The sequence below is a fragment of the Tetrao urogallus genome (genome assembly GCF_951394365.1).
Source record: "Tetrao urogallus genome assembly, chromosome: 7".
Taxonomy (NCBI): domain Eukaryota; kingdom Metazoa; phylum Chordata; class Aves; order Galliformes; family Phasianidae; genus Tetrao; species Tetrao urogallus.
The window spans coordinates 19,581,532-19,595,052 of record NC_136820.1 but is presented as its reverse complement, the minus strand read 5'-3'; the positions used below and the strand labels follow the sequence as shown (position 1 = coordinate 19,595,052).

General features: G+C 50.5%; 1 protein-coding gene across 1 annotated transcript; it reads right to left on the bottom strand.

The window, feature by feature from the left end:
• Nucleotides 1–3,394: 3,394 nt before the first annotated feature.
• On the bottom strand, nucleotides 3,395–6,016 carry HOXA3 (homeobox A3; the record flags this gene model as incomplete). The annotated part of the gene is made up of 2 exons (XM_079538068.1): nucleotides 3,395–4,164; nucleotides 5,545–6,016. The coding sequence occupies 2 exons, from the start codon at nucleotides 6,014–6,016 to the stop codon at nucleotides 3,395–3,397; spliced, it is 1,242 nt and encodes a 413-aa protein (XP_079394194.1).
• Nucleotides 6,017–13,521: the final 7,505 nt, after the last annotated feature.

The window sequence follows — 13,521 nt, the reverse complement described above, 5'->3', positions numbered from 1 at the left end:
AAAACAGCAACAACCAAAAAAAAAAAAAAAAAAAAAAAAAGCCCCAAGCACTCAGCGGACCAGTCTACGTCCAGACTGCACGAAGTGCATTTTAAAAATCGGTTTTAAGTTAATGCACCCTCAAGATGTAGCATATCTGCGAAGGCATTGGAGAGAGGGGGAGGGGAGGGGCTGGGAGGCTTTAAATGGGCTTTTTGGTGGTTGCTTGTTTAAATAAAATATAGAACGAGACTTGTCATTCAATCCCTCGAAAGGGATGCCTTACAAATATCGATGCTGTTGGAAAATGCAAAGGGTTTAATTTTCTTGCTTTTAGTCCAAACAAAGCTCTGGTGGTGTCTGCGCGCGATCAATCTTGGCCGCCAAAAGGTTTGACAGCTTCTGGCCCTTAAGAACACATTTAGAGCTTCTTGCTCTTTCCAAGATCAAATGTGTCCGAGCAAAGAGGCAGAGCGAGAAACGCGGGTAAACAAGGAAAAAAGCTGCTTTTAAAATATGCTGTTGGAGGGCTGCTCTGCTGTGGGAAAAGCCCGGCTTTATTTTGCTTCTCTGCGCCTTCCTCGGGGTTGCGCTTTGCTTTTTTTCTTCTTTTTTTTTTTTCTTTTTCTTTTTCTTTTTCTTTTTTTTTTCTTTTTTTTTTTTTTTTTCCTCGAAAATATCGGGATTTAACAGCAGGATGGCAAATAATAAAGAGGGAGGTTTGGACATTAACCGGGCTTTGTGAGTAGAACCTGCGTGGGTGTCTCTATTCTGCACATTTGTTCCTTGTGGTAGTTCTAATACAAAAACCACCTGGAACAAAACCTTTGGAGAGGGGACGCGAAATTCTTGGGCAAATCAATTACTTCTGCCTCCAGAGGGATCTTTTAATCGGGCGAATCTCGAATGCAAAAATACAAATTCATATTGCCAACGTGCAGGCTCTGAGGATGGGGAGAGGAAAGAAGGGGGCAAAGCCGCCTGTCTTTTTCCTTCTTCGGAGTGGGAGGGGGGAGAAAAGCCGAATTCCTTCTCTATGGACATTTTCAGAAATGCAATCCTGGCGCTAAGCCTCACAACCCGAGTTCACCGCCCGTACCGTTACCTTTTGTTTGATCTATGGCACTTATCTGAGGGGTGGGGGGCGTTTGGATTCTCTATATTCGCTAACTGGAAACGAGAGATGCCTTGCGACGGTGCCAAAAATGCCTTTCTTGCCTACAAAACAATAACGGGTCGTTGGTCTGCACTGGGCGACAATCGGGTTTCGATGAAAAATCTCGGAAGAAATCACCTTCCACGCTTCTACATCTCTGCCCGTAACGCGCAGCACGGTGCGGATATATCCGCCATCCCTTTCTGTGCCCGAGCACTCTTTATCTACTTATGCAGAAAAGCTCTATAGATTCGCGGCTGCGTGGCGGTGTTTCGGCATCGGGCAGGGGTGGCTCTGGGAACAAGATAAAGCCCAAAGATTAATAATATTTCAGCGTGCGACCAAAATGGCGACATTTTTCCTTTGCTCTGGAAGATACAGATGGCAAACAGCGTGCGCGATTATCTACACGGCATAGGGATACGACTCTATAAACGCGCAAAGGGAATATTTTACCCAGTCTATTAAGGTCCGCTTTGATTTATCTTCCAAGTTTCAATCTACAAATTACGGACATTTGGCCTGGAAGGAAGAAACATGGCATTTAAACACGGCGGTTGGGGTTCCTGCCTTCACTCGTACCGACTTTGCCTAGAGACACCCGTGGGTGCCCGCTCACCCCCGCGTGTCACAGCCCCGCCATACGAGCACACGCACGCACACGGACACGCGGGGGGGGGAGGAGGAGGGGGGGGCCATGGGGGGTAAAGGCAGCACGGGAAATCCCCTCCCCCACCGCCTTAGGCTGCAGAGGGGGGGGGGAGGAGGCTCGGCCAGCAGGAAACGGCCCCAGATTTAAATCCAGAATTATAACAGTAATAATAAAAATAAAAGGAAGACGAGAGAGAACCCACTCCTCTAAAGAAAACGGGAAAAAAGGCAGTGGGGGTGGAGAGGTGCCCAGAGGCAGCTGTGCCCGGCATCCACCCCACAACTGCGGTTGGGGTCTGCGGCCTCCGCCCGCCTCTCCTCGGTCCCCATTCGGGGAGCCCGGGCACCGTGCGGCCCCTCCGCACCGCACCTCGCTGGGCCTCAGCCCTCGCGCTCGACCCCGCGCACAAGCTCGTGCACGCACACGGCGCACTCCCTCCCCCCCACCGCGTGCACACCCGCGGTCCGTGCCCCCGCCCTCCGCACCGGGCGTGGGAGAGGCGGCAGAGAAACCAATGGGAAAAACAATCCTAATAAATCCCTCTCTCTATCTCTAAAAAGGCGCTACGGAGCCGTGTGGTGGGAGAGCTGAGCCCTGTGTGGGCTCCAGACGAGTCCACCAACTCCCCCGTCACGAAGGGCTCTCCCTTCCTCGCACTGCAAATAACGTGGCCTTAACTCTTTATTATTCAGAATAAAAACTTTATTATTTTTTTTTTTTCAGAATGTGAGCAGCAAGGAATGTATAACTTTCAACACAAATCTAAGCCTTTCAGCTTCACACGCCTTCTTTCCCCCTACCTGGATGTTACAGGCATCAATTATTCAAGCTGTGATCTTTCTTTTTTTTTTCTTCCCAGGTTTTATTGCATTGTTGTCATCACAGTTATCATTTTAATAAAGGTGTTATAGTTCCCTTTCAAATGATATTTCCTACGCGTGCCGATATGCCATCTAACACATGGCCAGGTAAATACCTCCTGAATATTCAGGGTACAGATTCTTTATATATATATAAATATGAACAAATGGGGATAAATAAAATTTTAAACACTTAGATTATTCAATGTTTGCAAAAAAAAAAAAATAATATAAATAAATCTGAATGTTCACCAGCATACACACATTGAAAGACTTACACGTATCAATAACTGTCCAGGGAATCCCTGTCCAAGCGCTTCTGATGTCTTTCTCGCTATTTAAAAGAAGTGCAATAAAAAAATTGCTTCCCCGTGGGATCAATAATGTACGAACAAATTCACATTTAAGAATTCCTTTTATAGAAAATTTGTTCATATACCCTGTTTTGATAAAAGTGTAGAAGGTAAAGTATAAAGCCTCTGTATGCTCCCAAAGTGAGACACGAGGCTGCAGTTCAAGAAGATAAATATCCACTAGTGAAACTATAGAGCAATTCAAGCAACAAATATTGCTACGTCACATAAACTAGAAAACGCTTTTACCAAAGGAAATGAAACAAACTAAAATGAGCCAAAGAAAGAAGAAAGAGAGGGGAGGAGGGCGCGTGGCGGGGAGGAGAGGCAGAGAGGAAGGGACAAGTACTTTAAAAGGTTGGGGCTTTGCGTTCCACCTAGTGACTCCTGGCTCCTACAGATGGGTGAGTTTGGGCGCTTCCTGAATTCTTCCCTGAGAAGGATGGTGAGCTGTAAGGTCTGTGTATGTCGGGTGCGGGTCGCAAGGTCCATGGTGGTGATTGTTGCCCATCGGCCCAGCCCCGCTGTAGTCCATGTTGGCAGAGGGAGGATGAGAGAGATGAGTTAGACCAAAGATGGAAGGCCCAGAATTGGTCATGGTCTCCACGTAGTTGCCCCCTACGTAGACGGGGCTTCCCTGTATATGTGGATTCCCATAACCGTTGCCTTGAAGAGGATGAGTATCGTATTCAGGTGTCACAGCTGCTGTCCCCGTGTATCTCTTTTGAGGAGGTGGGCAATTATTAAGAGGAGCGGTATACGATGCGGGGATGCCATAGGTGTTCTGATGAGGCTTATTAAATGGCGGAGGTGACTGGGGCTCGTAGGGGACACTGTTTACTAAAGAATGCATAGAGTTTAGGTATCCCCCAGCAGCTGGAGGGACGGGGCTTCTGCTCGGGGACTGTCCTCCTGAAGAGGTCATCATGCCCTTGCCCTTTTGATCCTTTTTGTATTTCATTCTGCGGTTCTGAAACCAGATTTTGATCTGTCTTTCTGTGAGATTGAGCAAATTGGCCATCTCAACCCTCCGTGGCCTGCAAAGGTATCTATTGAAGTGGAACTCCTTTTCCAGTTCTACTAGCTGGGCACTTGTGTAAGCCGTACGAGCTCGTTTAGAGGATGCTTGGCCTGGGGGGCTCTTATCACCAGCACAGCTCTCACCTATGTAAATTACACAAAGAACACAATCAGATGGTAAACCTAGACATGGCAAACAGAGACTGTGCCCAACAATGTCAGCAACTGCCCAGCTCTTGGACATGAGATGCCCATATGTGCAATAAGTAACCCCAGCACGAGCTCAGCCTCGCCATGCTCCAAGCCCCAAGGCTTCCTTTATTTCGCTGGTACCATTGTTTGGCTATACTTGCTCCAAGAAAGAATGACAGGGCACAACATATCTTGAGCTTTGCATAAAGGAATAAGAAAGGTTCCGGGAAATAAAGCAGGTTTTAGAAATTCAAAAGGTGAACCTATTGTTCCACATACATACCAGGCTTAGATCCTTTGAGAACTACCTGCTCTCTACAACCACAGAGATTTACAGCCCCTTCTTCTGATAACCCTGCTGTATCTACATAAGCTGTGGATGTCTGAAGGTCAGATATCCACATATAATGTTGTAACACACAGAATTGGCAGTATAGTGTTTCTCCCACATCCAACATTAACATATGGTAGTGATTGGGAAATATAATGCACATCAGAAGAGCATATGGCGGCTGTGCTTGCGTACAGGCATACAGGCATATTTAACTGTTATTGCTTTTTAATAAAATAAATACACACTGTGGAAGTCTGTAAATAGCAATATTATCAGTGCTTTAAAAGTACACTGGCAGAGACCTTTGCTAAAGATTTGAACCCTATTTCCAAAGCACATTTATGAGAAAAAGAGGAAGAGGTAAATATAAACACAACTCCTGGGCATTGGAGCTGGTCCTGATGTTACTGATTTGAGTTTCCTCGAGTAATAAAAGTGTTAATGTACACTGCCATCCTCCAAATAATATTTTACAGGCTTAAGTTTATGGCGCTCCAGAAGACTTTTGTTTACCAGTCTTGTAACTTTGCCAATCAGCCTGTAAAAGTAGGAAGAGGTTCTGACTGCACACAGGGCATTGATCCCAACTGCGCATGATTATGAGCTATTTTATTCGCGTTACACTTCGGCAGAGATAGGTCACTGTCTTATTAATCTAGCAGCACAGTGCCAACAAAGTACTTGGGACAGGCCCCTGGCTCAGGGCCTGGGCTGCTCGGCACTGGCGTGATTTACTGGACGGGGGATTACCTACGAAATGTGATAGATGCAGGAGGACACAGCCGAAAGGAAACCAAATCACACTGGATCCATTCTGCAAGGCTGGGAAAGATCCCAGGGGTTTGTTTGGTCACCGAGATCCCATCACAAGCCAACAAGCCCATGGGGGGGCAGCTCAGGGAAGAAAACAAGCCCCCAGCCCTCCCTTCCCTCCCAAAAGTGAAGGCGCCCAGGGTTGCTCCCTCCCCACAGGACACGTGAGAGAGCGTTTTCCATACCTGAACTGGAACTGCTGTTTTTCTGCTTTGTGTTTTGCCGAGACTCTTTCATCCATGGGAATATCTGTTTGGACACAGTGGGTGAGTTAAGAGCCGGGCTCTTAGTGGGGTTGGCAGGGGCAGGGTTGCTGCTGGCATTTTGAGATGGTGAGGCCGAGGATGGAGGTGGAGGCTGTGCCTGCGGGGCCGGAGGTGGCTGCGGTGGGGCCTGCAGGTCAGTGAGACCAGGGGGCTGCAGAGGCTGGCTGGGGAGGGTCCTCATGCAACTCTCACTGATGTCATTGGCCTTGTGGTGGGACACGGTGCTGCCTGGGGACTGGAGGGAGCACGCGGGGCGGTGGTACTCAGTTTCCACAAGTGACGAAGACGGAGGATATTGCTGCTGACTCGCATTATAAGTGAAACCATTTGCTCCTTGGTAGGGGTAGGCACCATAGATTGCAGAGCTGTCGTAGTAGGTCGCTTTTTGCATTTCGTTGTTTCCCAATATTTATTTCGCAAACTGACAGGGTCTTGACACCCTTGGAGAATAACATTGGCACCCCTCTGTCACGTGGCGCTGCTCCTCCAATGGCCGCTCCGGGCAGACCTGGGGTGTGGGGAGAGCAGAGCAGGGTGAAGAAATGGTGCAAATCCATCTTACTTTCAATAGCTAAGTGACATGAAAGCCATAAAAGAAAAAGTGGTCAGCAATATTTAGCAGCATGACTTGGCCTCAGGCACAGAGTATTTCGATGTAAAAGCTGCCTGGATTTACTGGCAGCTACAAATATGTGCTTTGCTGCACTGGGATAGGGTCTTTCTAGGGTTTTTCCTTCCTTTCTTAAGAAACAGGGCAGGGCACCACACAGCAAAGGGGTCAGCTGTTTATCACCGTGAGGCTGTTTTAATACCAGTCTCTGTGATAAGGCTGATCGAGGAATCACTAATGCAAAGGGGCTGGGCTATCGCTCTGTTCCAGCTCCACAACCAAACCCTCCCCTGTAACTGGCATCTTTTTATTTTTAGCCTTTCTCTCTGGGTTATGGCTCTCCATCCGGCTTCAAAGAAATACATGAGATTGTTCCTGTCTACGTATGGCAGGGGGCAGGAGCAGGGTGCAAAGGTTTTGCAGCCAGCGATATTTACACACACAGATCCCAAGTGATGGATTTTGGCTCGTCTATGAAACGCTCAATAGGAAAATAAACAAAGCCGGTGCCTTCTCCCCTTGTGCTCATGCACTGCCTCCAGCCTCCCGGGTCAAGCACCCTGGCACCAGCGGTTCCTGCATGGGTGAGCCCCAGAATGGCTCCTGTTTGGCCCTGGAGTGATAGCAGATCCACTCTGCCACCCCCACAGCCCCTCAATACCACATTGCCACAACCCCACGATGATTCCACACCCTTCCTTCCCCCGCGAGTGGCTCTGGAGCCCCCACTGGACCCAGCCCGGCTCGGAGCCCCTTCAGCAAGGCCAGCAGGGGCAAGCTGGGGGCTTCTGCTGTTGTTTTTTAGCAGTTATTTCAAAGACATTAACTTTTTGTGGAATCAGCCAGACTCTACCTGTTAAAACATGATGGATTGGAGGGGAAAAAGAAAAAAAAAGAAAAAAAGAAAAAAAGAAAAAAAAAAAAAAGAAGAAGAAAAAAAAAGAAAGAAAAAAAAACAACCAACAAAACACCAGGAACCTGAAAAACCAGCGTTCATCTCCATGACCACGGCTTGAACTTTCCTTCCAACTTAGCGATAATAGGTTCTGTCTTGGAAGCTGCTATGTAATTTGATGTATGAGGGTCACTTGGCCGGGGAGAGGGTGGACACCGACCCAGAGAATGCTGCTCCTGCCCGGGCGAATCCCTTTCTCTCCCCTCTCTTTTTGCTCTCTCTGTCCTTCTGTTCTCTGTTTTTTTGGTTTTTTGTTTTTTTTTTTTTTTTTCAAATCAAATTCTGCAGCTTACCTACCTGAAAATAACCAGCCCAAGGATGGCCCGCACTAATGAGAGACCTGTACGCCGTCTCCCATCCAGCAGCTCGTCCCACACGCGCATGCATTGTTCTCAGAAATCGCAGCTTGCTGCTCGCCGTCCCCTCTCCCTTCCTGACCAACAGCTCCGTTCTTTCGGGTCAGAACAGCTCTGATCTCTTTGCCACTTCCCCCGCGCTTAAGCAGCTGGCTATTTTCCCCCAAAACATCTAACGACGACAAATGCTTAGGGGCGAAATGTCTTAGGCACCACAAGCACCAAACGATCTCATTCTGCGCCTTTCAAGTTATACAAGTTCTTAGAAAACAGCCTTTCCTTTGTTACATCCCAACCAAATGAAGGTAACGCACCTACAGCAAGGCGGCAGCCCCATTATTGCACTAATCAACCTCTCCGGCTGTTATTAAGCTAATAAGACAATCAAGATCTGAGGCGCGGACACCATCTCCAGCTCCTCGCCTCTAACGATATCTGGGCCTGGTGTGATTTTTCTCAATTCCTTTCCTTCAGAAAGAGGGAACCGCAGTAACAGGAAGGAAACAACCGGCCTTTCATGACGTCCACACCAAGCATTTCGCCTTCCCCGGGCGCTCCCAGATTTGTCGGGTGCCGCCGGCGGGCAGAGCGGCGGCCCCGCGATGTTCCGCGCAAAGCTGCGCGCCCGCCTCGCCAACAATGGGCGGCTGCGCCTCGAAGGCAAAATATTAATGAAAATTCGGCCGCCCGCCAGGAAAGGAAAATCGGCCCCCGCCTTAGGGAGTTAATCACTTCCTAAAAGTTAGGGTAACCTGAGCGGCGCACGGCCATTACTCGCGAAAACAGCACTAGCGGGATTTATAGCGACAGGGAGCGAATAATAGCAGCGCCCTAACGGGAGCTAGCGGGGGAGGGAGGGTGGAAGGCGGAAGGTTTGCCACCCAAACTGGTGCCTGAGATGGGAAAAGCGCTCCTCGTCCTCGCCGAAGACAAAAGGCCAAAAGAGCTCGGCCCTCAAATTTGCCAGCGCACTTTTCGGCCGGTCCATCCAGCCCCATTTGCGCCGTACACCTCTCAGCCTTTACCGGCCTCTCCCCGCGCCAGACAGCCCGGAGACAGCAGATGAAAGCTGCCTCCCCCAGGCATGTCCCCCTCGCCTCCCCGCTCCACGGCTCAGCTCTCCCCTGCCTCCCCCTTCCCCGTCTCTAAATACACCGCATCTTTCTCCTGTAGCTCCCGGCCGAGCCCCAAACTCTGACTCCGGGACGCAAAAAACAGCAGCCCCCCAGAAAGATTTCCTGAAAGATAAAGACAAAGTTGAGAAGAGGTGAGGGGGTGGGGGGAGAGTAGAGAGAGCTGCCTGAACACGAAGTGTAAGGGTATCAGTCACTGCCTGGAAGGAAGCCCCAGCTTGTGAACTCTTCTTGAACCGACATTTAAGTCTACGGTCATAAATCACTGGGACATAAACTCCGCCATTCACGACTGATAGCAGCGTATTTGTGGCCTGCTTACCTTAACTTCTGACGACTGAGGCGGAAGCCAGCATGCTTTTTTTTTTTTTTTTTTTTTTTTTCCTTTTTTTTTTCTTTCTTTCTTTTTTTTTTTTTTTTTTTTTTTTTTAGGAGCCTCGGCGACACAGCCCGGGGAGCAGAGATTGATCTGCCCCGGCCGTGTCCCTGCGGCTGCGGGATGGGCACCGGCTCTGCTCCTCTGCGTCGGCCGGGAGGGGCGAGCCCTGCCCCGTGTGGGATGGGGACGGCTGCTCAGACCCCCGCCTCCCCGGCTCCCTCCCGCTTCTCGCTGCCCACCCTGTCCCTGTCCCCCTGCGCAGAGCGCGGAGGATGGGGACGCTTCCCAGGGCCGATCCCCGCGCCTGGAGGGAATGGGAAAGAGGGGAAGGAAAGAAGAAAGGGGGGGAGCAGGAATGGGATGGGAAGGAAAAAATAGAATTATAAGGCTGGAAGAAAGAAAGGCGGCGGCCTGGGGGAAGGAGGGAAGGAGTGTGGCAGCGAAGGAGTGCGGCCCCCCCCCACCCAGCACCCGGGCGTCACCAAAGTCCAGGAAAATTATGCTAATGAAGACAAACGGCTCTCACAAAGGGTCGCTCTCACCGGCCTCCGGGGTTCTGCGGCGGGGCTGTTTGTTTTGTCCCTCTCACGAGCGGGTTTGGGGGCGGCCGTGCAATGGCCCCTCCACCGCTCCCCGCCGCCCGGAGTCCCGCACAGCCTGGCTGACCGCCGGGGATGGGGGGAGCGGCCCGGAGCGCCGGGTCCGGGACCGGAGAGCCAACCAAAGCCCACCAGGATCCCCGCTCTGGGCAATGCTCGCAGAGCCACGCTGGAAATCATTAGAGTTACTAATTATTAACTCATGCATGCGTGAGCGCACACACACACAGATGTACACACAGAACCCCCCCACCCCCAAATATCCCCAGCGCTCGGGACGGGCGCAGAGACGCTTCCCCCACCACCTCCTCCCCCGTGTGCCGCACAGACGGGCCGGGTTCCCTAAGCACCGTGGGGGCGCGTGGGGCTGCAGTCCCGCGTGGACGTGGCCCCCGCGCCGCGCAGCCCCTCCCCACCTCCTGCTCCTCCGGGAAAGCTCTCGCTTCTTTTTTTCCCGGCTTTGGGTGGGGGCTGGAGTGTCCCCCCCTTTTTTTTGTGTAAGAGCAACACAGCAGAGCCCGTGGAAAGCGGGCGGTCACACGAGGACTGCAAGTAAGTTGCAGCCCCGGCCCCTCGAGCTGTGGGCTGCGAGACCGAGAGGGGCTCCGCGTAGAGCCGAGGTGTAAATTTGACGTTACTTCGTTAATTAAGGCATTAAAAATATAACCAGTCCGTTCAAAGCACGAGGGAGCCCGGCGTCATCCTAAAGCACAAACAAAGCGAGGGGGAAGCGAGAAATAAAAAGCACTATAAGGCTGGGGTGGCCTCTTACGCATACCAATGGTTTTTGTCATTTATGGCTATGCAAGATTTATGACTTCATGCACCAAAGCTGTAAACAGAGCACTAAAACAGAAAACACTTGCTCCTTATGGCACAAGTGAGAAGGCACCACATGAAAGGGGAAGCGGGCAGCGTAGGAGGAGAGGAGAAAGCAAAAATCCCGCGTATGCATTTTGCTTCAAACAACCCCGTGAATGTGGCATCGGAAGAAAAGTCTTTTTAGTCAATAATCAACCCCACACTTTCTTCTGAAACTGCTGAGCCGTCGCTCGCCCCGGTGCCAGACCGAATACAGAGAGGCACCTCCGAGCCCCTACGGAGCCCTCCGGAATAAAGAGCAGAATGTGGCTGAGGGAGCACCGAGGACGAGGAAACCTGCGGACGCCGGGACCGGGCCGGGCCGGGAGCGCTGAGGAGAGCGTGTGCCTCCCTTCCCTCTGAGGGCTTTATAACTTCGGAGCCGGATATTCTGACACCATGTCTGTATCTGAGTGTGGGGACGGGAACGGGGGGCTGCTTTGTAAAACCGGAGGAATTAGCGAGGGACTTTAATGGTGAGAACCGAAGTAGTTCGTGGGGATAGAGAGGTATTTCCTCCATTCGTCTTTTCTGCCTGCGAAGAGCGTTTTGCCTCTTGGCCCGTTTCCCCACGCCCCCTTTCTCCCCAAAGAGGTCATTTTAAACACGAGAAGACAATCTTTTTTCTTTCGTAATGTGCCTTATGATGGAGGGATAAGTGTCCCACCACACAGCTCCCGCTGCTTTTATCTGCCTCTCCCTCTCAGGGGCCGAATATTTTCTTTCTGCCACATTCCGCAGAGAGCGATAGGGCTCGGAGAGGGACCTTTGGGGCTGACTCCTGACTCACGGACGACTCTCTTTTTCTTCCCCTAAAAGTTCAGTTTAGGGAATCCTGCACTGTCTTAGTTTCCGAATAAAATGGTGCCTGGAAAGCGCTGTATATCGGAATGCTTCGACTATCATACAAGGTTGATTCTAGGGAATCTCTGTGGGTCTAAGCAGCAAGGCGGGGAGCTGCGGGACGAATTCTGCAGGTCGGTAGGGATTTTAGGAGGGAATATTAGAGGGACTGGGCAAGAGAGCGGTGAGAGCAGCCGTGGTAAACCCCAATCGTTCTTTATATCCTCTAACACCAGAGAATTGCCGCGAACAGTTCGTTCTTTGCTCAGCAGAGCGAGGCTATTTACCCAAGCCGCCGAGATAGCCCTCTCTACAGAACTCTCCTTTCTTTTGCTCCGGAGCAGGACCGTGTTATTTATGAGCGTTTAACTGGGTCAGCATGCATCCGAGCTGGGTCATAAATCAGAGGAAACGCTGCCAAGTAATGGAGCCGCAATTAAAGCTTACGCTTTATTTTCGAGGCGCGTTTTGGCCCATTTCAAAGTACGGCAAAGCTAACCTTGGCTTTTAGACACGCTGTTGAGGGAACAGCAATCCTGCCCGGTGTGAAAGGGACACAGGATTTGGTTCAGCACGACGAGAGGGGAAATAGCAGTTGTTTCGGTCAGATGTGTTCTGAGAGCTGCTTAAAAGCGAGAAGTCGAGAAAGAAGCACTAAACATCTCTGCCCCCGAGGTCTCCGCAGAACGGCCGCGAATAGGTTCACGTGGAAACAGCCTTCTTTTTGCTGTTTGTTTTCAACTCGTTTTCTATCTCGTCCTTCGCTTTTCTGTCTTTTTCCCTCTTTCTGACCCCTAGAAGAAGTGTCACGAAGCACCGGGAACTAGGGACAAATTGGTACCGCAGAAATAGGCGCTGACCAAATTGGAGGACAGAGCCTCGGAGCTGTGACCTTTCCCAAAGCAGAGACCCGCCGGGGCAGTGTCACTTTATGTAACATTTTGCCCTCCTCTTTAAGTTCTTTCCTTATAATGTGGCTACACAGACACATTTATCAGTATATGCACATATTTATACATACGGTATGTACGCATTTATAGAAAAGACTGCATGGATATGAATTAATGACCAGAGATATGTTCACCTAGAAGCTGATTTCCACTCTTACCCCCGTTATTCTCCAGCTTTCCAGAGGAAAAAAAAATCAAAACCCAAACAAAATCAAATTAAACAAAACCCCACCGCACTTCCAAGGCTGCTTATTGCTGGAAGACGCGGCTGCCTCTCGGCTCAGCTCCTCCTCACCGAGGAGAAGCAAAGAGGAGCCTCGGCTCCTTCGGGAAGGGGAACCCTCGCCACAGAGCTGAGCACCCGCGCAGCCCTCCGCGCACGGCAAGCAAAACACCACCGAAGCATCATAAATAAAATGGCAGTACAATCGCATGCTCATCGATTTCCAGCTCGGCATCGGCCGAACAAACGCGCATAAAACAACCTCCGTCGCACACCCGAGCGCGACCCCAACCCGGGTGCATCCCCACCCCCTCCCCGGCCCCCGACCCCCGCAAATACATAAGTAAACAAACGCACCGACCGAAATGAAAAATGTATTTGAATTAAAATCATCATAATAAAAATCGTCATCATCATCAAAATGCCACAAAACGCTAAAAGGAGGCTTCCCGTCTCCCGCCGGCCATAAATAACGATAAGATGGCAATCGGGGGGCCGGAGCGGAGGCAGCTGGCCATCAGCAGCAGTGTGGGATCTCTATGGAGAAAAATAAATAAAGCAGCTCCGCTCGCTGCGAGGGGAGAGCGGAATATTTACCGCAGCAAATTGAAACAAAGAGGGAAGCAGCCCGGCCCCGGTGCACACACACGCACGCACACACACGCACTCACTTCAGCCTTTTCTACTGACCTTTGCCTCGAACAGCAATAACTCACCACATAAATGAACAATCAACGGAAATACCTTAAAATAAAATCCATCCTTTCTAACGAAGCATTTCGTCCTCTCGGCTCGACAATAAGCTTTCCATAAGGAACGAAAGCTGTCAGCGGAATGGCCAGCTCTTGAGGGGACGGTGATGGGGGCAGGAAAAAAAAAAAAATAGAAAGCAGTGCTCGCTCTGAACAGAAACTGGAAAAGCGTAATCGCAGACGGAGCCAGACCGGGTCTCCACTCCAAATGCCACAATAATGCGCTGTATTATGT